This window comes from Marmota marmota, unplaced genomic scaffold, assembly GCF_001458135.2.
Source record: "Marmota marmota marmota unplaced genomic scaffold, marMar, whole genome shotgun sequence".
Lineage (NCBI taxonomy): Eukaryota > Metazoa > Chordata > Mammalia > Rodentia > Sciuridae > Marmota > Marmota marmota.
In genome coordinates this window covers 12,102,311-12,128,289 of record NW_026000082.1, presented here as the reverse complement: position 1 = coordinate 12,128,289, position 25,979 = coordinate 12,102,311, and the positions used below count along the sequence as shown (strand labels likewise).

General features: G+C 35.8%; 1 protein-coding gene across 1 annotated transcript in view; it reads right to left on the bottom strand.

Annotated features, from left to right (window-relative positions):
- Positions 1-25,979, bottom strand: part of Ndc1 (NDC1 transmembrane nucleoporin) — a 60,534-nt gene that overhangs the window by 8,015 nt on the left and 26,540 nt on the right. Inside the window, exons 10-17 of the mRNA XM_048816304.1 lie at positions 24,111-24,203; positions 22,081-22,162; positions 19,500-19,655; positions 16,253-16,498; positions 16,038-16,162; positions 13,692-13,742; positions 11,467-11,530; positions 9,863-9,963 (exon numbers count right to left, since the gene is read on the bottom strand). Coding sequence (XP_048672261.1) covers positions 9,863-9,963; positions 11,467-11,530; positions 13,692-13,742; positions 16,038-16,162; positions 16,253-16,498; positions 19,500-19,655; positions 22,081-22,162; positions 24,111-24,203 — 918 coding nt within the window. The remainder of the gene's footprint in view (positions 1-9,862; positions 9,964-11,466; positions 11,531-13,691; positions 13,743-16,037; positions 16,163-16,252; positions 16,499-19,499; positions 19,656-22,080; positions 22,163-24,110; positions 24,204-25,979) is intronic.

The following is a 25,979-nucleotide window of genomic DNA, read 5'->3' as shown; positions in this document are numbered from 1 at the left end:
TTTTTTTTTTTTTTTTTTTTGCAGTGCCAGGGATGGAACCCAGGGCCTCCCACATGCTAGGTAAGAGTTCTACCACCTAGCTATACCCACAGCCCACTATACACCTTTCTCAGCATACCAGGAAAAATGGTGATCATCATTTCCCACCTGGGTCCAACAGACCCTTTTGAATTTTTACAGTCTAAAAAGTTATTTAGTCCTGGGTTTGATTCCTAGCACCACAAGGTTTTGTTTTGTTTTGTTTTTTAATTTTAAAAAGCACTTTCAGAAGTAAAAACGACAGGATAATGTAAGATAACTTTATAGAAATACATATAAGAATATAAGCATAGCAAACACAAATTTTTATTCCATATTTTCCAGGTTTTGAAGATATACACAGCTGAAAAGGCAATGCCCATCAACTGTCATACATAAGCCCAAACACATCCATTTTATAAATATTGATTTCAAACTGAAGATACATTTCTAACAGGTTTTAGTTCATCAAACTTCTACTTCTTTTTCTTGCATTTGCATCTTCAAAATGCAGTATTTTTGAAAATTTTTGACAGCTCAGAAATTTTTTGAATAGCGCATAGCCATTTCCTTTGTGCTACAACTGCAAAACGTTTTCATTCTTAGGTTTATAAATACAAATTCAAATGATGGCTCCAGTGACTTCTTTTACTTCAACTCTCTTTTCTTCTTATTATTGATATACACATACCTTCCTCCAACATTTATTCCCCATCAACTGTAAATTTTGGTGCACAAGCATCACAAAAGATGAATACTATCATGTGTCTCAGCAGAATAAATGATTCAAGTTATTATCACAAAATATTGTGGAATAAAATTCTTCCTCTTGAAAGACTTAGTACATAAGAATATCACATATATTTCCCCTTTCTCCTTAGAAATATTTCTGCCATCACTTCTTGAGTTTTAAAAAAAATAAATCTAGAATATCATCATCTGAAGGTCTCACAGAGTGAAAATTCTATATGATCAATTTCACTACCATCATTAAAGTCTAGAGATGTGCTGTCCAATTCAATAACTATTAGCTACATGTAGCTATTGAGCACTTGAAATATGAGAGGTCTGAACGGACATGATATAAAGCAAAAAATATACAACAGATTTCTAAGATTTAGTGTGAAAAATAATATACAATATCACATTATTAATTTTATATTGCTTATACGATAAAATTACATTTTAGATCTACTGGGTTAAATGTTACCAAAATGAATTCCACCTGTACTTTTTAATGTAACTATTAGAAGATGTAAATTTATCCAAGTGGCTACATTATATTACTTTAGAAGAGAGCTGGTCTACAGAAGTCTCTTTGTACTTGTCTTCTGATTTGTCTAATTATTTTAATGTATTGGCAATTTTCTTTCCTTTACCATTGCAGGCAAAAAATTAAAAAATAAAAATCTGAATTATCAACTATATTCAACAAAAGCTTCAAAAGCTTAAAAAAAAACCCTCCTCCAGTGTTGGTTATTGAACCCAGAGCCTTGTACATTCTAGAGAGAGCTATATCCCCAGGCCCTCAGATTTCTTTCTTTCCTTTTTTTAATATTTATTTTTTACTTATAGGTGGACACAATATCTTTATTTTATTTTTATGTGGTGCTGAGGATCGAACCCAGTGCCCCACACAGCAAGCACTCTACCACTGAGCCACAACCCCAGCACCCCCTAGATTTCTTATATAGGTTTTCTTTTAAAAACCCATGTAATACTACATGATTTCATCATTTTTGTTTTATTAATCCTTCACCACTATTAAGAATAACTGATAAATAATAATAAAATAATTCCTATGACAATTAAATAGCAAACTGTTTCAAGATATGAAAAACGTAAAATTACTAAGATCTCATAATACATCTATCTTAGATTTAATAAGGGCCCAATGGACCTCCCCCTATTAGTAAATGTGAGAGAATTTTTTGGGGGGAGAGGTACTGGGGATTGAACTCAAGGGCACTCGACCACCGAGCCACATCCCCAACCCTATTTTGTATTTTATTTAGAGACAAGGTCTCACTGAATTGCTGAGTGCCTCGCTTTTGCTGAGGCTGGCTTTGAACTCCCAATCCTTATATCTCAGCCTCCCAGGCTGCTGGGATTACAGGCATGAACCTCCATGCCCAGTGAGAGAATTCATTTGACTGAAATTTTTATAAGTAATTTTTCTTTTTTGTTTGAAAGAACTTTAGTAAAGAATAAACCCCCCCAAAAATCAATCTTTACAAAACTGCTCAAAACTGCACAAAATAAATTAGGTTCAACAAACTCTAATGGTAGAAAAGTTAAATGGAGGAGGCAAGCTAACTATCAGTTTGGTGCTAACTGTCCTTAACACCTCTCTGATCCTCACTAATCTCCTTCAGCAAAAAACGTAGACATCTAGAATTTAGAATTATTGACCTTTCTCACTTTAGCTGCTCTACCTTCAATTCTGAAATCCAAAAAGACCTGAAAACAAACAAATGTTTGTTACTCCTTTGGTCATAGAAATTGGACTGACCTGAACTCATCTGGCAGTAAAACCAGACCTTAGTTGACCCAGACTATTTAGTCTTTATCCCTCTCAATATTTTCAGCTATTTCACTGGAGAAATGCATCTGTTTATATGATTAAGGGAATTTTACCTTAGAGTAATATACTATGTTACATTTTCTAAATTAAAAAAAGTCTTAATGTTGAAAAATATGATAGGGTTTTTAAAAAAGGGACTAAGGACCTGTGTTCTATCTGTAGCAAAGCAAACTGTTTTCCTTTTACAATAGTGATAAGTTAATTTATGTTAAAAATGAATTATTTACTTTAATTTTGGTATTAGGGATTAACCCCAAGAGTGCTTCACCACTGAGCTACATCTCTAATTCACTTTTTTTTATTTTTGGGTGGCTAAGTTGCTCAGGTTGGCCTTGAACTTACCATCCTCACGTCTCAGCATCCAGAGTCACTGGGATTACAGGCATGTAAACCATGCCCAACAAAAATGAATGATTAAAAACATTAAGTAAACAAAAGGCCAGGAAAATAAAACATGATTAACATTATGACAAGGTATGTGGTAAGAAATAGTTAAGGCCAAATTTATGAAGGCAATATATGAATATCTCAAATGTAGGAAGCAATGGCTTATAATATTCAATTTAAAATTCCAAAATCTTATACTTTGGCTCTTCTAAAGCCTAAAGAGGGGCTGCTATTAAAAAACTGGCACGTTTTTGCCCACTTATATCTACATGCAGTAGTACATGAACAAAAGCCAAAATAAAAAGAAAACTCTGCTCTCCTCTGAATATTCATCTATCACTGTCATTAACAAGCTCCCCCTGTGCAAAGCTGTGAGATTCCCTGGTCTCAAAGATCCTATTTATAATGTAGTTAAAATAAAAATAAAGTCTTACCCCCAACAAAAAGAGAAAAATTTAAAAATAAAATAAAAATAAAAATAAAAAAGGCTTACCTCCAATAAAGCCAGAATCCCAATGAGAAATATGAAGGATACGAGTTAGGCTTTGTTACTGAAAATGATGGCTACAGAGAAGTTCCTCACCCTCAGCACTACTGACATCTTGGACTGAGTGACTCTTGTTGTGGGGCTGCCCTATGCACTACAGGGTGTTCAGCAGCATCCCCAGCCTCTACATAGCAGATGGCAGATCTCCTAGCTGTGCAAATCAGAAGTCTTTTCAGACATTGCCAAACATCTCCTGACAAGATAAAATGGCTCCTGGTTGAGAACTATATTCTTACTGAAAATAATAATAGAAATAGTGATGATGATGATGATGATAGCCTAATTTAGCTATCAGCAACTGAGTTAACTGCTTTATATGCATAGTCTCATTTAAATAATTTGCTAATGAAGACACACATAAAACCTAAAAGTACTTGCTGCATTTTGTCTAATTAGATGTTTTTTTATAACAGTACTTGCTATTTTCATTGTATACCTAACATCTGCAAGACAGCATTCTAGACCCTTTATAGATATTATTGCTAATCCTCACAATAACTCTGCAAGTTACTATAGGTTGAGTATCCTTAATCCAAAAATCAGAAATCCAAAACATTCTAAAATCTGAAATGTTCCAAAATCCAAATTTTATACTCAAAATCTGAAAAACTCAAAAATCTGAAACACTTTTAGTCCTAAGTATTCCAAAAGGGATACTTGACCTGTATTTCCATTTTACAGATGAAGAAATTGATCTCAGAAAATTAAATAAATCACTCTACTTGGTCATTCAGAAAGTAGTGAAGCTCTCCTGAAGGTGAACTTGGCATCTGTCTATCACTGTCTCCTAGACTGCTTGTTTCCTGTGTTAACAGCAACACTTAAAAACAAAAACAAGGGCTGGGGATGTGGCTCAAGCGGTAGTGTGCTCGCCTGGCATGCATGCGGCCCGGGTTCTGTCCTCAGCACCACATACAAACAAAGATGTTGTGTCTGCCGAAAACTAAAAAAGAATAAATAAATATTAAAATTAAAAAAAAAAAAAAAAACACAACAAAACTTTCTTTTAACCTGAGAGCTCTTTTCTTCTATATGAGAATTCTGTCATACAACATACCGATAACAACAAAGTAATAAAAGCTAACATTTACTGAACATTTAATATGGATCAAGCACCCCATGTGCTTTACAGAGATGATCTCATTCATTATTCACAACCCCATAAGTTCCATCAACCTCATTTTCCAGATAGAGAAACTGATGTTATTAATTCAACAATGTACTTTTTTTCTCTTACATTTTATAATTTCTGAAATGGAAGCATATCTTTCAATTAATAGCAATTTATATCCAAACAAATGTGGTAAATTTATTTTCCAAGACTTCACAAGGAAGTAGTAGGAGTTGGAATTCAGATATGTCTGGCCAGACCTCACACTTTGGCACTTTTGCCACATTGCCATTCCATCTTAAGGAAAGAGGCTAAGGAGCTAGAGATGTAACTCAGTGGTAGAGCCCTTGCCTAGCATGGGTTCATTTCCCAGCACTACAAAGAGAAAGAGAGAGAGAGAGAAGAAAGGAGGCTAAAAAATGCATACCCTGCCAGTACCTCAAGAGGTAAGCTGATTTGGTAGACTGCTAAGATTTAAGGTTAAAAAAATCTGGTTTCTAATTCTGACTCAATCATTTACTAGATATAATCTTGAATAAATCATACCAATAAGTCTAGTCAGTTTCTGAGACTATATCACACATAATAAGCCTTGTTATAAACCCATAAGGTTGTTACAAAAATCTTTGTAAAGCATTTCTTTTAAAGTACTACACAAATGTAGGCCAAGCAGCATTAAATTCTAGGGAAACAAAGAATAGACTCTGGGGCTGGGGATGTGGCTCAAGTGGTAGCGCGCTCGCCTGGCATGCGTGCAGCCCGGGTTCAATCCTCAGCACCACATACAAACAAAGATGTTGTGTCCGCCAAAAACTAAAGAATAAATATTAAAATTCTCTCTCTCTTTCAAAAAAAGAAAATAGACTCTGATCTGTAGAATACTGGTCAAGAGTCTATGGTCCTTCAAACTTAAAGCTCTGACCCTCAAGAATAACCCCCTCCCTTTCTCCCTTCTAACCTCTACACTCTCAAGAAACCCATTAATGACCTCAAAAGCCTCCTTCTATCCCCTACTTGCAAGACTATCTTAGATTCACCTGTTATGTTCTCTGATCATTCTGCATTTCTATACACTGTGGCCTTATTACAATTGTAGTTGGTTCTTGGTATGACTCTGTTTTACAGTCTGCAAGCTCCTAAAGGGCACAAACCAGTTCTTTTTCCATTCTGTACTTAGCGTATGCTAACACCTTAATAATTAAATATTTACTGGATGAAAGAATCTGTGAATGGCATAAAGGTAAACTTTAATATTCCAAACAGATCAAAATTTGACCTTCAAATGATGAGGCAAAAAAAATATATAACAGGGGCCAGGCGCGGTGACGCACCCCTGTAATCCCAGCATCTCCGGAGACTGGGGCAGGAGGATCCTGAGTTCAAAGCCAGTCTGAGTAACTTAGCAAGGCCCTAAGCAACTCAGCAAGACCCTGTCTCTAAATAAAATATTTTTAAAAAGCAGGGTGGCTGGGGATGTAGCTTAGTGGTTAAACGCCCCTGGGTTCAATCTCTAGTACTAAATATATACACATACACACACACACACACACACACACACACATATAATATAAATAACAGGGCTGATCTACATCAACATGACACTGACCTTTCAAAGAAAACAAGGCTTTCTAAAATATTTAAACATATTCTGAAGATAAAAAAAAAGTACTGAAAATAAACAGTGGTGAATATACTAATGCCACAGAACTATCCACTGAAAAACTGGAGAAAATGGTATATTTTATGTTAAGGATATTCTATCACAATTTAAAATTTTTAATTAAAAAATAACATTTTGATCCCCAATGTTTTATTCATAAAGACCCTTTATAAGGACAATAAAAAAAATATTGTGAACTTCCACAGGATATTAGCTGTTCTCCATCACTGTTGGAGGAAATAACAATCATGAATTCAGTAATGCTTTCAAATAAATTTGCATTTTAACTAATCAAAACAGCACATAGAAACCTCTGAAAAATAGGTACAGATATGTCAAGACACACATTAATTATTCAGATGACAGTAACCTGTGTGTGGACTCAAGAGCCCCTAATAATAATTGTGATCTCCCAGGTGGCCAGGCCACTGGCAGGAATGAGGGCTTGAGATATCCATCACTTCTTTCCTGGCCCACTGAATAGTTTGAAGAGTGAAAGGCTCCCCTTTCCTTTCACGGTTTGCCTTTAATGATTCACAGTGAAATGGCTGATGTTATTGATACTGAGAAGTAAAACAAAAGAACAGACCAGTCCAATACAATTGTTCATTTGTAGCACCCAGGAGCTGGTATTGCACAACTTAAATTACAGAGATAGTCAGAATTATTTTCTTCACCAAGAGCAAGTATCCCTTTAAATCAAAGAACATAAAACCAAAAACATATAACATCACAACCCTGCCCTCAAATAACAGGGCCATTGGGATCATTATAATCAACACATTACAACAGAACTGTCACTCAATTCAGGACCCAGAACAGAGGTTTTTGCTCACTTAACCTGAAATGAAGCAATCCAGCAGTCACCCAACAAGCATTTAATAAGAACCTGTCACCAGGTACCAAATCAGACGCTGGGAATACAGAAATGAGATGAGGTCTCTGCCTCTGCTCCAGTAATACAGGAGACTGTAGAAACAAAGACAATAAAGTGCTGAGACAGGAGTTAGAGACCTAAGTCAAGCTGATGGAGAAAAATATGTTCTCCGCAAAGAAGGAAAGAAAAGGCACTATGCACTGAGTTAAGAGTTAGGCTAAGAAAATACAATATACTTTTGGGGAAACTGAACTGTCCATAGTGTAAGCGCAGGGCTAATGGGAAGAATGGCAGAGTGGCTGGAGTCAGAACATGAAGGATATCAGTTAAAGGTTAGTAGAGACAAAAGGCCACAGTAATAATTCAGAACAGAAGTGCCAAGAGCCTAAAGTAAAGCTGAGACAGGAGGCAAGGGCAAAACAATAGAGCAGTGGTGGGTACAGGTGGAGTTTTACCAGATGGCGCAGCTGAAAAACCTTAGGTCAAGGAAGTTGAAGGAATTGACACGGAGACCCGAAAACAGAGGGGTAAAAGTCTGAGAATAAGGGATAAAAGTTACATATTTATCTTTACTAAGCTCTAAATTAAAACACAGCACTTGTTTTAATTACAAATGCAATTAAATTTAATTACTGTACCATTAACAGTTCTATGACTTAGACCAACAGAAACACCATATCTTCCTATTATATTACTATTCTACAATGACCTTGAAATACCATTCATTTTATTACTACTTCAAAATGGTATTATTAGATCACTGACAGATTTGCTATTTAATGCAATTTACAAGCACATATTACTATATCACAACCTTAAGACCTTGATAATTACATTTCAATACAAATGGATTTCCTTTCTAATCCTAAGTACTTTATGTATAAGAACATTATTCTGAGAGTTCATGGGCTTCACTAGACATCCAAAGACACAAAAATATTTAAAGACTTTGGCTTAGAGGGTAGAATCCTGGAGTCCCAGGCTCTGGAAATGCAACATTCAGGAGATAATGAGGTCGTGTGATAGCTGTGGGTTGAGAGAGCATACAAATGATTAGTGAAGAGAAGGAAATCAAAGGCCAGTGCAGCCAAGATATAGATGATTATCCAGCACTGAATTGCTCATTACAATCAGTCAGGATGGAGGACAGGTGAGCTAGTGTGCAAAACCTGCTGACTAAAGAGTACGACAAAAGGCTGACTGTGATGTGGTGCAGGAGAAAACAGACTCCACAGCCTCACACGAAGAGGGCTTTAACACTCAGAGGCTAAGTACCACTGCTTAAGTACCTATCATCTAGTTCTTTGTCCCTTTGACCTCTTCTAAACATCCCAAAATAAGCCTCTTTGCTTCTTTCTACTTTACTCCTCAAAAGGAATTTTTCCATCCCAACTCCTCTGTTTCCAAGTACATGAGGCCTGACTTCTTGACAAACCTGTAATTGTCACCTTCTTACCCTAATGACTACAAGGAAAAAACAGATTGCTTTCCTTCTAATTAACTAGAAATTTGATGGTGGTGGGATGAAAACAATAATTTCAATGTAGAAAACTTCTAGGGAAGGTAGTGTAATCTGTGAAATCAATTCAGTCAGTTTCAATCAGCATGGTTTTTTCTCCCCTCAATGAAATAGAAGGGAAAATGTTAAAATTCACTGCACACACTAAAGGGAAGTACTATACCAGGAACCTTGTTTCTGTTACACACACACACTCAGTTAGTTGAATATAAACATACTGCAGATCAGAGTCCAAAAGGTTTCAGGGGTAGAACTGTTCTCTCTCAAGAAAGAATCCTTTGGGGAATAGGAGTCAGGGGTCGGATAAGACAAGATGGTAAGTTCAGGAAGAATAAAGGGATATGAATCTGCAGCTTTTTCCGGCTCTATTACATGGCTAACACCCTGCAATCAGACCAGGTTTGCACCCCAGATCTTTCATCAATGAGACCTGTGAGATAAAGGTAAGTCACTGCACTTCTGAGTCTCCCTCATTTGTAAAAGAGCTCAATTACCTCCATTTTGCTTACTTTGCAAGACATTAATGAGGATGACTCTGTGAGAACTAACAGACAACATGCTCAAGTCATGGTTGCCCTACTGTATGGTTAGACAAGCCAAGTGTTCGAAGGAAAATACTGAAAACAACCATGTGGACATATGCATCTCAAATAATATATCTGAGAAAGTGGGCACAAATAATACTTAAAACTAAAATCACTATTTTTGACGAGTAAGACTTTCTAAGAGGTAAAATAGCTGTTACAATTATACTGATGTGGCTTCGTCATTAAAGTATGCTGATTTTTAGTCCTTAGGGTATAAACTGAGGAGTGGGATAGCTGGGTCAAATGGTGGTTCCCTTCCAAGTTTCCTGAGGAATCTCTTTACTGCTTTCCAGAGTGGTTGCACCAATCTGCAGTCCCATGAGCAATGTATGAGTGTACATACATGCTCATCAACACTTACAGTATACTTTTTTTCCTATAAAATTTATACAATTAAAAGTCTTCTCTTCCTGCTGTATTTTAGATTGTAATTTTCTAAGGGTGAAAACAATATCATTACCTTAATTTCCAACATGTTTGGTTACTCAATAAATAAATATGATATATAAATAGAAAAGCTGGGGAGGTGAGCAGAATAACCTCTCCCCACACCCCACATACAGACTGCTTACCTCCTGCAGTGTTAACAAAGTATTAAGGATAGCTGGTAACGTTGTCTGAACAACTCCAAATCTATCTTCTGTAAATGATGCTGCTACCAAGTGTGATAGACCTCAAAGGAAAAAGAGAAAAAGTTAAATGTGCATCAAAATTAGGCCAATCTATCTGCAATACATTTATCTGAAATACGATTAATATTCTGAATATAAAAAGAACTATAAATAAAGAGGGGCAATTCGATAACAAATAGGCAAAAGATGAGAATCAACACTAAAAAAAAAGCATTCAACTGCCTTAGTCATGAATAAGTGGTCAAAGTTTCTGATTTAATTCTATCAGGGAATTTTTTTTTTTTTAATAAATGGAGTTATAGCTGGGCATGGTGGTGCATGCCTATAATCCCAGCTACTTGGGAAATTAAAGGCAGGAGGATCACAACTTCAAGGTCTACCTGGGAAACTTAGCAAGACACTATACCAAAATAAAAAATAAAAAGGCCTGGAGATGTAGCTGAGAAATAGAACACTCCTAGCTGGGTGTGGTAGTGTATATCACAGCAGCTCAGGAGGCTGAGGCAGGAGGATGACAAGTTCAAAGCCAGTCTCAGTAACTTAGTGAGGCTCTGAGCAGTTTATCAAGACCCTGTCTCAAAATAAAATATAAAAAGGGCTGGGGATATGAATCAGTGGTTAAGCATCCCTGGGTTTAATCCACAGTACTAAAATTAAAACAAAATAGATTGAGATGTGATAAATGCTTGGAAGAACAAAGGATTAGTGACAACTGTTTGAATACTTTTCACAGAATGGTCAGAAAGTCCACTCTCAGAGTCACTTAAGCATTGGGAAGGTAGTAAGGTAGTGTCTATAAGATGAAAAAAAAACAGACCTTTAGAGATGTGGGGTACTGGGAATTGGTCCAGGGCTTCATGTATGCTAGTCAAGCTCTCTACCACTGGGCTACATTCCTACTTGTAATCTTCCTGCCTCAGCATCCCAAATAGCTGGGATCACAGGTGTGCATGCTGGTACTTGACAAGAAACAATTCTTTAACAATTAAGTTTTCGTATTTAACATAAGTTAAAAATAAACTGAGGCTGGGTAAAGCACTTGTCTCGCACATGCGAGACACTGGATTCGATCCTCAGCACCACATAAAAATAAATAAATAAAATAAAGGTATAAAAAATAATAAAAAAAATAATAATCTGTTGGTTGAATATTTTGAGGTACAGAAAGATATGAATGAATCCCAGACTCAATTTCTCTGCTTATTTATGATAAAAATTTTTTGTCCAAATCAAAATACACCTAGGACTGGGCTGTATAACTCAGTGGCAGAGCTTGCCTATCATGCAGATGGCCTTGAGTTTAATCCTCACCAGTACAAACAAAACAAAACAACTTAAATATCTAAGAAAATATTTATGTATGTTGTACATACAAAAACAACTTAAATATCTAAGAAAAGTGATCTATATAAAACAAAGATATAAAAATGCGCCTGAAAAATATGAAGATTGAGATCAAAGTCCAGAAATGACTTTTCATAGATTATACTTCATTATTTGACAGATAATTAAAATCACAGTTACAGTTCACAGAAATTGCTTACCTTCTAATGCCCAAATATGCATTTGGGCATCTGAAAACACAGCCTGAATTGAGGCCTCTGGATGCTACCAATAAATAAATAAATAATTAATTAAAATAAGATCCTATGGGCAAAAACTATGTATCATTTTACCAACAGTACAGAGTATTAAGAATTAAAATCTGAAATCAATTCTTATATAATATAATTTAACTACAAAAAAAAGCATCCTACCCCAACTTCTTGTGACCCTTCCCAAATCTCTACATGTCTATGTGCCTCAGTTTCTCATTTAAAATGTCATGTGTGTTGAACCCACCTCAGAGGATAAGGACAGAGATCACTTAAGAGAATAGTTACAAAAGCTCTTTTTAAACCGTAAGATTTTTTAAATACATATTATCTCTCTGAAATTGTCTACTTTCAACTCCACTCCAAAGAAAAATCACCCTATCTTCTTTAATATATCAGGGTAAGATACTGTGGCGCAACAATTGCCCCACTTAAACAAATCCTGGCTTTACTTACATGCCCAATGAAGACTATGAAGTACAACATAACAAACTATTAAGTTACATTTCTCAATATCAAACAACAGTATCTATAACTCTCTATCATATAACAAATCCACTTGCAAAATTAATATCAAAGCAGGCATTCACTCCCAAGAGAAAAGGAGATTTTGGTTAGGGTCAACACTCACTATGTACCTCAGGTTTCCTTGAGGACAGAAAGACCTATCTCACAGAAAAGCTGTTATAATTCAAAAGAAGGGATTTAAGTGAAAAAGCACAACATATGTGAAAAACATTTAAGGGGAGTTTTCTTCCCCTCCTTCTGAAACCAAGCACTGAAGTACAACATCAGACCCCCCTCATCTTCTTGGTGAAAGACATCTTTTTCTAATAGACACCCCAAGGAAGATAATGTTTTGGTAGAGGTAATCATTAGTTGAGTGGATCTTCCCTTTCACCAACTAAAAAGGCAGTTTGGGGAACTTGTGCCAGGCACAGTGGCACACACCTATAACCCCAGTGTCTCAGGAGGCTAAGGCAGAAGGATCACAAGTTTGAGGCCAGACTCAGCAATTTAAAGAGACTGTCTCAAAATTTAAAAATTTTAAAAATAGCTAGAGATATAGCTCAGTTGTAGAGTACCCCTGGGTTTAATCTCCAGATACGCACCACACACAAACATATACACACAACTTGAAATTATTCTTATGTGTGTCTAAATTCAATCAAGGTTGTTCTCATCAGAGGATGACTCCAAAGAATAAAAATAAATAATGGATGCCAATGCAAACTTTCATTTGAATGTATTAACTGAATGTGCAACATCAGCCCATTTGATAATATGGCAATGTATTTGATAATACAGAAAGTCAAAAGTTAGATTTAAAAAACTAAAACCAAAATTTTTTCTAACATATGGGCAAAGGTTTTGTCATCAAAAGATTGATTAAGGGGCTGGGGATGTGGCTCAAGCGGTAGCGCGCTTGCCTGGCATGCGTGCGGCCCGGGTTCGATCCTCAGCACCACATACAAACAAAGATGTTGTGTCCGCCGAAAACTAAAAACAAAATAAATATTAAAAATTCTCTCTCTCTCTCTAAAAAAAAAAACTTGTGCTTTAAAAAAAAAAAATACTTGTGCTTTAAAAAAGAAAAAAAAAAAGATTGATTATCACTCAACAGCTACAGTCACGTGAACAGAAGTGAGTCTTCAGCTTCTATGACTGAGAATGACTTTGCAGGCAGTTGTGATAGCATGTTGGCAAGTCGGAAAGTCCTTTTTTTCGTGGCCTGAAATACAACTTTTTATCCATCACAGATTTAACATTGGTCATCTAACTCAAGTCATCTCTCCTTTAAACACCAAGTTGGTCACAAAGACACTGACAGGAAAATGAAGCCATGAAGCAAGCATCGGGAAGCCATGGGTTGCTCACTAGTGAAGATGCAAATAGCAAGAAGGGGTCGCTATTATATACCAGCACAAAGCTGCCCCCAGCCAAGAGTCTCAGGAAGCCAACTGCAGTAAGTCCAGCCCCAGGAAGGAACTGAGGTGAGATGTGTATGTAGGGTGACTACTGTTCAAATGGAGGCTCAATGAAGTGCTAGGCAAAGCTGCATGGCTTGCCAGAATTAAGTTATAAAATATTTACAGTCAGATCCTATCTGCTACTTCACTTCCTATTTCATTTCCTCTCCCCACATTCTTAAGGCTATAATTTCATATTCTTACCTTACTGAAAAAATACATTATCAACACCCGTCTTGACAAGAAATTCTTAATCTGAGATGGAAAAAAGGAAAAAATAACACATTTACATTTTTAATTCTACTCATATATATTACACATTTCCAAGTTCCTCCTGACATTAACTTAAGTGAAAATATGAAAACATCACCTCATAACTTGCAGAGATAGAATAAGAAAATTTACAATGTAAGTAAATTTATAATTTACAATTATTAAGTAAATACCTTTGTACCATAAACCGGAGAGCCAAGATTAGCGACCTAACCTAAATTGCACTGTGTTCCCATATACATACATTTAACACCCAATTACAGCCTGATCATAATAGAATTCTCGATTATTCTAGTGATGTTTTCTAAGACTATATTCTTTCTTAATTCTCTGAAACTGTCCTGCCATTTAACCTCTTATACCATAAAAAGAGCATGTGTACCCTAGAGAAAAGACACAAAGTAGTTCTCTAGTAGGTGACATTTACAGGAAGCAAAATTTTCTTTGTTAAAAACTAACCTGACTTAAAAATGAGATGATTTAAAAAAAAAAAAAAAATGACATGGTAGTACTTACAGCAGATAGAGCCACATAGGATCCTGAGGTTTACAAAATGCTTTTAATTACTCTCTACTAGCCAATCATTCCATCATAAACATGTTATAATTTCTCCCATCTTATAAACAAAAACCTACTATTGCCCCATTTCTCTGCTAAATTTACAGTAAAACACCTTGACAGGTGTGGCTTTTCTGGCAGTCTCCAGTTCCTCTCCCAATTCCTCCTGAACCCATGCATTTGATGTTCCCTCCTTCTCAAAACACTCCTTCCCCAGTTCTCTGTTTACCTCAACATCCTCTGCTATTCTCTCTCATCTCTAGAATATCAGTCAGGGGAGGACCCAGCTCTTGGATCTCTTTTCTTCTATATTTATATTTAAGAGTTTGCACTGAGTCTTTTGGCTTTAAATACTGTCTATATTCTGATGACTTCCAAATCTTAATAAATAAATCTTAATTAAGATCTTAATCTTAATATTTTCATTTAGTTATCAAACAGGTATCTCAAGGTTGTCATGTCTAAAATCAAACTCCTCATTTCCTCTACTCACCTCTATCAAATCTCCTCCTCCAGAATAATCAAATAATTGCCTCAATATATTCCAACTATATTATTTCAGTTCCTCAGGCCAGAAGCCTTAGTTAACATTGACTCGTTCTCTTATATTTGCAAATTATAAGCAAATTCTGTAACAGCTACCCGAAAATACATACCCAAACCCTGATCACTTCTTACAGTCCCCACCAGAACCTTTCTGGTCACAGACACCACCATCCCCCACTAAACTATGCAGCAGCTTTAACATGGTCTCTGCTTCCACTCCTGTGTAGTTGGCAAGTCTAGACTCCAGGAGTCTAGTATCAACCCAACCACTAGAGTAGCACTTTCAAAATGTTGTTATATCATATAATTCTTGTGGAGAAAAAAACTATTCAGTGGCTTTCCATCTCACTCAGAGAAAAGGCCAGTCTTTATAACTGCTAATGGCACAATAAGCTCTGGACTCATCACCCACCTACTCTTCTACCTCACTTAGGGTACTTCAGTCACACCCGTGTCCACACTGTTCCTCACACAAGACAAGTACACTCCCCGCTCAGGGTCTTTGAATTTTGTTGTCCCCTGCCCTCCTTCCCTTAAGGCCTCTGATCAAATGTCACCTTTCCAATGAGACTTCCCTGGTCATTCCACATAAAATGGTACTTCCTCCCTTAGGTATTCTATTTCCTTTACCAAGACTTTTTTCTATGTAAGACTTAAGATGTACCAAATTTCATTCCATTTAACTGTATTTTTCATATCCTGAACATGGTATCAGGATACATCTTATGTTAATAGCATGTCACAGTTTAAGGCTACTTTAAAATGTAATAGTAACTAAAGTATGTCTTACATTAATTCAATTAATGGCAAAGAAATATGACACGTGTGCTTGCTCTTCTATTTCCCCTCACTAGATTAAATAAGAACTGTTTTCCCCAGTGCCTAAGACAGCATCCTACATTTACAGAGAACTCAAATATTTTTTAAGTGAAAGAATTCATATATGAAAGGTATTGTATTAGATCAATTCTTATGAAATTGCAATTTGTCTAACTCAAACCAGTTAAATACTGGCAATTTCTTATGGGCCAACCTGATACACAAAGCATTAAAAGCAAAACAAATAAAAACCACAAAACAAAACCTACTTATTCCTAATAGCATGCTTATGTGAGAATCTGAATGCTCTCATCGTTACATGTAAATATAAATCCTGTACCCATATCATATTACCTGTTCACGTTTATTCTGAATCCATGAATAAATCACATTGGGTTGTCTCACAGTCTTACCCTCAGCACTCATAGAAGTGCCCATGTTCTCCATAGAAGGATTAGAAAATTCCGACATTTGCTGATCTACATTAAAAAAAAAAATAGTAAGAACTTAGGCTGTTTGATCCTCTGCAACTATGAGACTTCAAATTTTAGAAAACAAATAGTCCTTACCAGAAGCAGAAGTCCATAATCTTGGCCCCCTTCTTATTAACTGAGTACTTTGCGGTGACCCATAGCAGGTGTTTACATCAAAAATTCCAGCCATTCGATTCATCATACTAGAGCCAAACGGGGACCCAAAAGGACTTGAAACATCAGGTGTAGATAATTTTGAAGAAAACAATGATGTTTTAACTAATGGTGGCACTGAAGATCGAGGCATCTGACTAGATTTTGGTGTTTGAAAAGTAGTTTCTTCTGTAAAAGAACAGACCCAAAACTCAAGAGTCAACTTAATCCAAACAGGCTACCATGGAGGTCCCCAAATTTTATGCATCTCAATTTTCTGTTTAACACATTTACCCAAGGCTCAGTACATTGTTTCCTTTAAGGTTTATATTCCAAGAGTCAGGTTTTACTTCTGCAGTTCAATAACCACTCAAGAAGCTTTTTGTATCTTTTTTTCTTGTCAGTTTGTTGTAGCTTCTTTTGTTTTGTTCACCTCCATAAATGTTTATCTTCAAGGGCTGGGGTTGTGGCTCAGTGGTAGAGCACTTGCCTAACATGCGTGAGGCACTGGGTTCGATTCTCAGCACCACATACAAATAAATGAAAAAAAGGTTTATCAACAACTAAAAAATATTTTTTTTAAAAAATGTTTATCTTCAAGGTCAATTTCAATTTCTCTAACTTTAAGCTATTTGGAATGAATTCATCAATTCACATTTTATGTTTTTATTATTATTATTTTTTAAATATTTATTTTTTAAGTGTAGATGGACACAACACAATGCCTTTTATTTTTATGTGGTGCTGAGGATCGAACCTGGGCCCACCCGTGCTAGGCGAGTGCTCTACTGCTGAGCCACAATCCCAGCCCCAACACATTTTATTTTTAAATGACACCTTTAATTACTGCATTTGAAGTTGTCCACTTTTACTGCATGTTCCTACTGTAACTGTTATTTGGCTAAACATACTGAATCTACACTATGAAAATGTACAGGAAAAAAGAGTTAACTTTTTCCCCAATGTTCTTTCAAATTAACAAAAGCCATTCCAAAGACTAATTTGCCCAAGGTATCTATTAATCTGACCCTATAAATCTCACCTATAAACACCTTCTTTTAAAATCAACTTATAGCTCTACCAATTTATGGTAGTTATGAAGTTATGAATTTTCCTGACACTCTAGCACCAGACACAAAGACAAACTGCACTAGGATTCTATCTTCTTAGTTAAAATTTGTTAATAAGAAATTAAACAAAGTACCAAATTTTCATTACATGACTTTTTAAGGGTTAGTGAAAATTAAAAATCTTTGAAGAATCATTCTACACTAAGACTGAGGTTTTTAAAAGTCTTGCAATTATTCCTCAAAATTAGAGGCCAATTTTGGCTGAGTAATAGAATACAACAATTTAAAATAATGAATGTCCACTGTTTGGTTAGACCCATGATATACCCAATCCAGGATTTCTAACACACTCATTTGATAGAATATGCCTATTCAAGATTCTCTAGTAGTGCCATATCCCAAAAGAATTAAATCTGAAATCCTTTTTTAAAAAAATGTTTTTGGTAGCATAAAAGTCCTCCTTTCATTATCAAATATCATCTTACCCACTCAGACTTTTTTGACACATTTCCTTTTAACAGTTAAACTGTCTTGTCACTGTTTTCATTCTTTCCCCCCTAAAAAAAACAGCTCCAAGACAATTTTTTCATCTGTAACTCTCTGGCTTCTAACACAGTTTATTATACAGAAAGCATTCAGTGTTCGTTGAATAAATGAAACAAATACATATTTGTTGACTATGTGAAAGGTGGTAACATCTGAAACACTCCAGAATCTTTTAAAATCTTACATTGATGATCTCATTTAAATTATTTTTCATGTGTAATCTATTTGTTTTTAAGCTAGAATCCCTCCAATAACTTCAAAAACAGATGAGTTTGTTTCGCTTCATACAATGATGTATACATATCATAGCTGCCAATGTTTAAAAAGTAAAAATTTTCAACTAATTTTTTTTTTTTTTTTTTTAGATTTCAGATGTTTCTTTAAAATATCAGACTACAGCACCTCAGGGGACTGAGGCACAAAGATTACCAGTTCAAGGCAAACCTTGGCAACTTGGTGAGATTCTATTTCAAAAATAAAATTAAAAGGGCTGGGGATGTAGCTCAGTGGGAGAAAAGATACTGTATTTAAATCCCAACATGGGAACAAGGCAGTTGACCCTCAGCCTCCCCTTGAGATGAAATGAAGCCTGTGCTATAAAGTTTACTACTATCCTCAACCAGACAGGTTCACCTGCTTTCATTAAGTGCGTAGCTGCAAACATTAATTCCTTTTATCAGTCTTACATTTGTGGGCATTTTCTACTTAAGGTATTTGGTGAAATAGCATAGTTTCCCCCACCTGTACTACTTCCTCTCAGTTTTTATCTTTGAAATGGAAGGGTCACTAAATCACATTAAGTCATCTCAAAACAATAAGTGTGGAGCTGGGATGTGGCTCAAGCGGTAGCGCGCTCGCCTGGCATGCGTGGGGCGCTGGGTTCGATCCTTAACACCACATAAAAATAAAATAAAGATATTGTGTCCTTCTAAAACTAAAAAATAAATATTTTTTAAAAAAAATAAGTGTGATGCTTCTCTCCAAATCAATCATTTCAGTTGCTCTTCTCTAGACCAGCAACTTATTGTCTCTGGGACAGTGCAACCAAAACAGTACTCAGTATTATTTATAAAGATTTACCTGGCTTTCTACTGAAGTCTTATATTTAATGACCATCATTTCATCAGTCGTTTAAAGATCACTGCCACATTCAACTTAACTTTAAAAATCCTGGGCTGGTATCGTGGTTCAGTGGTAGAGCACTTGCCTAGCATGTGTGAGGCACTGGGTTCGATACTCAGTACCACATATAAATAAATGAATAAAATAAATGTCCATCAACAACTAATTTTAAAAATTTAAAAAAAAACCTTAAAAATCCTATTAATAAGCAAATGAAAAATTTATATATTTTTGGTGTGCAATGACTTGATGTTTTGGACTTAAATGTTTTTCAGGCTACAATAATACTCAAGTCTCTTTCTTGGTTAATAAAATATCCCAAATGTTAGATCAATTTTCCCTAAAAATAAACATCTCACACTCATATAAGTTTCCTCAGACTAACTACTGTCATCTTTCTTAGAAAATAAAATGTAAATGCTTTTCCCGCTCTTAGGGGTACTCAAAATTACCTGGAGAATTCAATTTCTTAGGTTCCACTGGGTATGATGAAGACACTCTCCCATTTGTAGCAGCAGCTTCTTGGTAGAGAACCAATTTCTGAGTCATATCATTTAAAAGATTCAAACACTCTCTTGAAATGGCTGCCCAGTTGTGGGGGTGTCCACCTAGGAGGCCAAACAACAGCTCTTAAGATAATCTAATACTTTCCTCTCAAAGTCAGGGGTGGGAGAATCAATAAGAAATGTTATATCAATGTTACACCTTGGCCCACTTTTCCTAATTAAGCTACTATGTATCTCCAAGCCATCTAATACATAGCTATTCCACAGGTCTTTGGATGAATCAGTTTTCCCAAAATCTTGCTATTTCACCTTTGAAAAGCTCTCAAACTGGCTGCTAAAATAGAGCCAAACTTTAGATCATGGTTTGATTGAGAAAAACCAGGGTTACTTCACTAGCAATATTGAACACACTGCTAAGACTGTGGACAATGAACTAAGACAATGAAGGCCAGTCCAATGAAATAAACCCAGGGACCTGTGTGTATGGTCTACTGTGTCTCCTTACATTTCCTTTTACAGTAGTACCTCCTAATGCTCAGTTTTATTTCCTGTCTAGTTTTAGTTACCCATAGTCCAAAAATATCAAGTGCAAATTTCAGAAATAATCCAAAAGTTTTACACTGTGCATAAGAAGCTGTCTCAGTTATCAGATTGACTGACATGATATTAAAGTACTAATATCTGACTATCCTATTTTACATAATAATGGCCCCATGGCACAAGGGTAGTGTACTGGTGATTTTGTTACTGTATATTGTTATAACTGTTCTATTTTCCTTCTTCTTTTTGTTAATGTTACTGTGCCTAATTTATAAACTCTATCATGGGTATGCATGTATTAGAAAAAACAAAGTACATATAAGGGTTTGGTACTATCCAGTTTCTGGCATCCACCGGGGGTCTTGGAACATATGTTGCAAACAAGGGGAAGACTTGTGTATAACAGCAATATTAGTTATAACATCGCTAGGAATGACTCATTATTTGATAATGATTAAACTTTAAATGTGAAGAGTTCACATATCTGCTGTCTTATTATTTTACTTAAACCAGTAAACCCCACTCCTTCAAAAATTCCCTTATTCTTCTTTGTCTTCATTTTCTAAGACCTTTGTCTCCTAGAGTTATGCAAAAATCAAGTATGCTTTGTTACGTTGAGAACAGGAGAGTCTCTGAATACTGTTTTGCCCATCTTGTGTACCAATCATTTCCTCTTCAATTAGATCCCTCCTTAAACATCTTCCCCTTTTACACAACTCAAGAGGAATCCCACTTAACCTGCAAATAAATACACAAAAAAAGTAGTCCATCAATAGGGCCTTAGGATGCTATGTACTGCTATAACTCAGGATCACTAGGAACTGGGTAATATTCTAGTTAAATTTTAATAATATGCCCTACAGTGCAAGTTCTCTGGCAGAACACATGCTACCCTGTTAGAGTTTACTTGAATCTCTGGAAAATAATATACAAAGAATTCCTAAATTAATCTAGGTTTGATAGAAAAGTGTTTTTACAGTTAATTTTCCACAGTATAAGCTCTGGATTTCTTACAACTAAAAGAATGGCTCCAGTCAATTAAACTGTTACCTAATTAGATTTCATTTCTATATCACATTTAACTATAGTAGGTTCTTTTACAATCTGGGAATTGGCTCAGTTTGGCAAAATAATGATGAACTAATTAGAAAAAAGATGAAAAGCTACCCGTGGTCTCTGTTCCCCACTGGAGGCTGGGGCGGGACAGTTTCCTCTAGGAACATGGCAGAAACCTGGCAAAGTTACAGTGTCAAACAGCTTGGCAAGTTCACAGTGGAGAAGTACAGCAAGGCTGCCAAGAACATCCTTGGGCCATCAAATCTAGTTCCTCCTACTTTTTCCCCCTGTCCTGAGGACTGAACCCATGGCCTTGCACTTGATCAATACTGAACTACATCCTCGCCCTTTTTTAAACTTTCCTTTGAGACAGGTCTTGCTATGTTGCTCGAGTTGGCCTCAAACTTGGGATCCTCCTGCCTCAGCTTTTAAGTCAGGATGACATACCTACTTCTTGTTTTTGTTTTCTTTTAGAGGGAGGCAGAGGAGCATAGCAGGAGAAAACTATAATTGGAGTCAAATAACAGAATTCTTATTCCAGTTTAAGCCCCTTACTCTAATTAGATCTCCCACATAGGGATTAGACCACCTGATTTATAAGACTCCTTGCAGCCTAAAATCTTTATTCTTAAGTTGTACTTTTCTGCTCTAAAACTGTCAACTCACTGCATAATTTCTTGTGGAACTAAAATTATGAGTATTGAGGGAGATGAAGGATATAAAAGTTTGAAAATAAATACTCTTACAAGTGACATAAATTCTACCCACAGCAATACAAACACTTATGCTGTATAAGATTCAAGTCAACACTTCATTTAAGGGACTCACTGATGTGTGATATTTTATTACATACACCGCTCTCACCCAAAACTTTTAGTGGAGTACTTTCTGCACACACACACCTAATGAGCTCTATTACTTTTAGCAATACCTGGTTGGCTAAGGCTAAAAACTTCTTGTCTTCGAGAAGGAGAATACTGAGAAAGTAACATCAGGTCTTGCAAGGCTAAATACTAAAAGGAAAAAAAAAATACACATTATTTAATTTCTTAACCTCTACATTAAATCTTACTTATGAATTGGGCTCTTCATATATCCAAGGGGAAATCAAATGGACTTTTTCATGAAAGAAATATTTCAGAACCATAATCTTCCTTTCTAGACTTCCAGAACTTTCCTGCTTCTATCCTCACAACCCACTGTAGGCTCCAAGTATATAAAAGAAGTACATGTTGTGTCCATCTACACCTAAAAAAATATTTAAAAAAAAAGAAAAAAGAAAAAAAAAAAAAAGAACTACAGAACTCAGATCTTTTCTACCTCTGAAGTGGGAAACGTAAACATCATTTCCTTCTGAAACTTTCCCTGGCCTCCTTCACATAAACACATTCATAGAGCTCTTAATTATGGCACTTAACATAATGTATTTTAAATGCCTGTTTACTTCTTCTGCCCACCAAACTCTGAGGCCCATAAGAAGGAGACTGTCTTTAATGCCACCACATCCAAAGGCAGTGCCTAACACACAGTAGACACATATCTGTTACTTTTTTACTGGAATTTTTCATTTTTTTTTTCCTCTTCTGGCAGGCTTCTTCATTCATCCTTCAAAATACCACACATTCTGTGAAGTTTTCTTGTTTGGTTCCAAGCAATGTAAGTGGTCCCATTGCACTTGCCACAGAGATGTTAATGTGCGTCTGCCTTTTCCACTAAACTGTGCTATATCTTATTCATCATTCTATCTCTAGCAACTGCAGTGACTATAACACCTGCCCACTAAATGAAGATTGGATAAGCAATCAGATGAATAACTGATATTTTTAAGTTCATCTAACAAATTAGTCATAATTGATATTTAAAGGCAAGTAGAGTCCCAATAGTTCATTTTCTTATTTGTTTATACCTTCTCTAGAGTGTGATCAAAATTCTGGGTTCTAACTATTTTAAATTTTTTGTTTGTGTTGTTTTTGTAGTACTAGGGATAGAACCCAGGATCTAGCACATGCTAGGGAAGTGTTCTACCACTAAGCTACATCCTCAGCTACATCCTTTGTTTAATTTAGTTCTTTTTAAAATACTGTGATCTTTTAAGAGAATAGCACATATTGTAGATCTATTTTAAAATTTCAAATTATAGTTTAAATCAAAACAATTTATGTTTACTTAGGTTTATTTGTAAACTTATTCCAACTTCTTTTAAACTTTTTTGATTATAATTTGTTTTACAAGCTGGGCAAGGTTGCACATGCCTGTCTGTAATCCTAGTGACTCAGGACCCTGAGGCAGGAGGATCAGAAGTTCAAGGCCGGCCTCAGCAAACAGTGAAACCCTTAGCAACTTAGCAAGACCCTATCTCAAAATAAAAATAAAAAAGAACTGGGGATATAGTTCAATGGTAAATCATCCCTGGGTTCAATTCCCAGCACCAAAAAAAATTTTTTCTTTTTTTTGTTTTATAATCATTATCAGTAATTCATATTTAAAGAGAGTTCATAAATGTCTATATTCTACCAAACATTATCTTTGATCATAAAAGTCAACAAATACTATATGAGTTAAAAAAAAAAAAAAGTCTCAATCTAACGATTTAAAAAACACTTTGCTACCAAAAACAATCTGAAAAACTGAGGCATATAGTTGGATACCATTGAATTTTACAGTTGGAAAATCTTTTTTATCTTATCTGAATACAGAATTAGTTAGCTTAAATGGCACATGCACCTATAGTCGCAGTTACTTGGGAGGCTGAGGCAGGAGGATCAATTGAACCCAGGAGTTGCCAGCCTAGGCAACACAATGAGACCTTGTCTTAAAAACAAAAGTACTAAAATATTCTAGGCCCTAAAAATACACACACACACACACACACAAATTCTTAAATATGCTAAATATTAGTCTGGTTCTACAAGATAAGTTAGAGATAACTGTGTAAAGATACAAAAAGCATAGTCCAGGTACCTTTATGATGAGTGGGGGATTGCTGTTTAAAACTTTTGGGAGGCATTCATCTGACTCCTCTGCAAATGGTAGCTGAACGGGGAACACATGAGCCTATCAAATACAGTCAAATATAAAGAATACAAAAATGATTACTTTCATGACCTTGTTACATTCAGTTAGTAAGCACTAACTGAAATTATAAAAGGAACAATACAACCAAATTAACATCTCTTCACAAAAACAGGTTACATTAAAGTTATATAAACCCTAACACACTATTAGAAAATGTTACTGTCCCAGTGTTATTAGACTCTGACTTCTAATAATTGAAACAAATTTTAGAAACAAAGATTCTCTCAGATGTCACTGAAACCTACAAAGATGGTAAAATGAAATAGAAACATTCATTTTCTAAGACAAAAACTTGGAAGAGTCCAGGCATGGTGTTGTGTGCCTATAATCCCCGTGACTCAGGAAGCAGGAAGATTCAAAGTTTAAAGCCAGCCTCAGCAACTTAGTGAGACCCTATCTCAAAAAAAAAAACAGAAAATGACTGGGGAAGTAGCTCAGAGGTTAAGCTCCGATGGGATCAATCCCCAGTACCAAAACAAACAAATAAACAAAAACTTGAATGTTAAAAACAATGTAATTCTCAATCTAAAAAAATTTTTGTGGAAATTATCCAGATCACTTCAATTTTCAAAATCATCTCTTCAATGCTTTCTTTCAAAAAAACCAAATATTTTAATAGTACCCACATCAACAATCTATAAAATTAATTTTTAAAAAAGGTAGGCACACGGCGCCAGCCAAGCCAGACAGGAGGAGGAAGCCGCCCAGCGCCAAGCCAGACCGGAGGAGGAAGCCCGGCCCCGCCCCGTGTGCCAGTAGTGTGCTAGTCCGGAGGAAGCCCATCAACCCTTAAAACCCATCAAAGGGGGAGTGGCTACCAGCGCGGCTGATCCAGGTACCCGGTTTCCAACTCCCCCACCCTTAGCTGCGATAACTCAAAATATTTCCCACAAGCTTTTGGGGGTTGTAGCTATCAACGCAAAACAACAACTGTACAGGCACCTGGTTTCTACCTCAGAGACTAGAGTAGGGAAGATACAGGTGGAAGCTCATTTCCTTTCACACTGGCTATACCCACCACCCTGAATACAGAGGCTCAAGCTAGGAATAGACAATGCCACCTATAGGAAGCAAGGAAAACAGTGTTCTGAGACCTTTTTTTTTTTTTTCCTTTTTCTCTCTCTCTTCCACAACTTCAACATATGTGAAACCAAGAACTGTGCATGAACAACCGAATTACCAAAGTAATATAATTAGAGGAATTGCATATACCCCACCTTCCCCCCATTTTTTTCCTTTATTTCTATCTTAGTTTCCTTTTCCTTCTCTCTTATTTCTCTTTTCTTCCTTGTTATTTTTTTTCTTTTTTTTTTCATTCGTATTCTCTCTATCCCACTTTCAATCTCCTAAATTTTGCTATCTATACATAGGGTAACTATCTAAATACAGATAGGAGGTTGAGTCTATACATTGTTCCATAAATTACCAGTCTATTGGTTAGAGTTCTCCAAAGGTGCTAAGTTAGTTTAACCTCATACCCTCACTCCTTTCCCTCTAAGTATAACATCCTTCGTCTGAAATTAAGTTTTCTATATGCCTCCAGATATGGTATGCCTTTTATAAAACTAATGAATATATTCTTAAGTAATAATTAAAACCAATATCTATAGACTTAGAATCTAACTATAAATGTATTAATAATGAAAACTTGTGCTTAGATAATGTACTGTTGATATTGGGAACTGTTAACATTGTCTTTCTCCGCAAAAGAGGGATTTTGGAGCTATACAAGAACGATATAAATATATAAGGGGA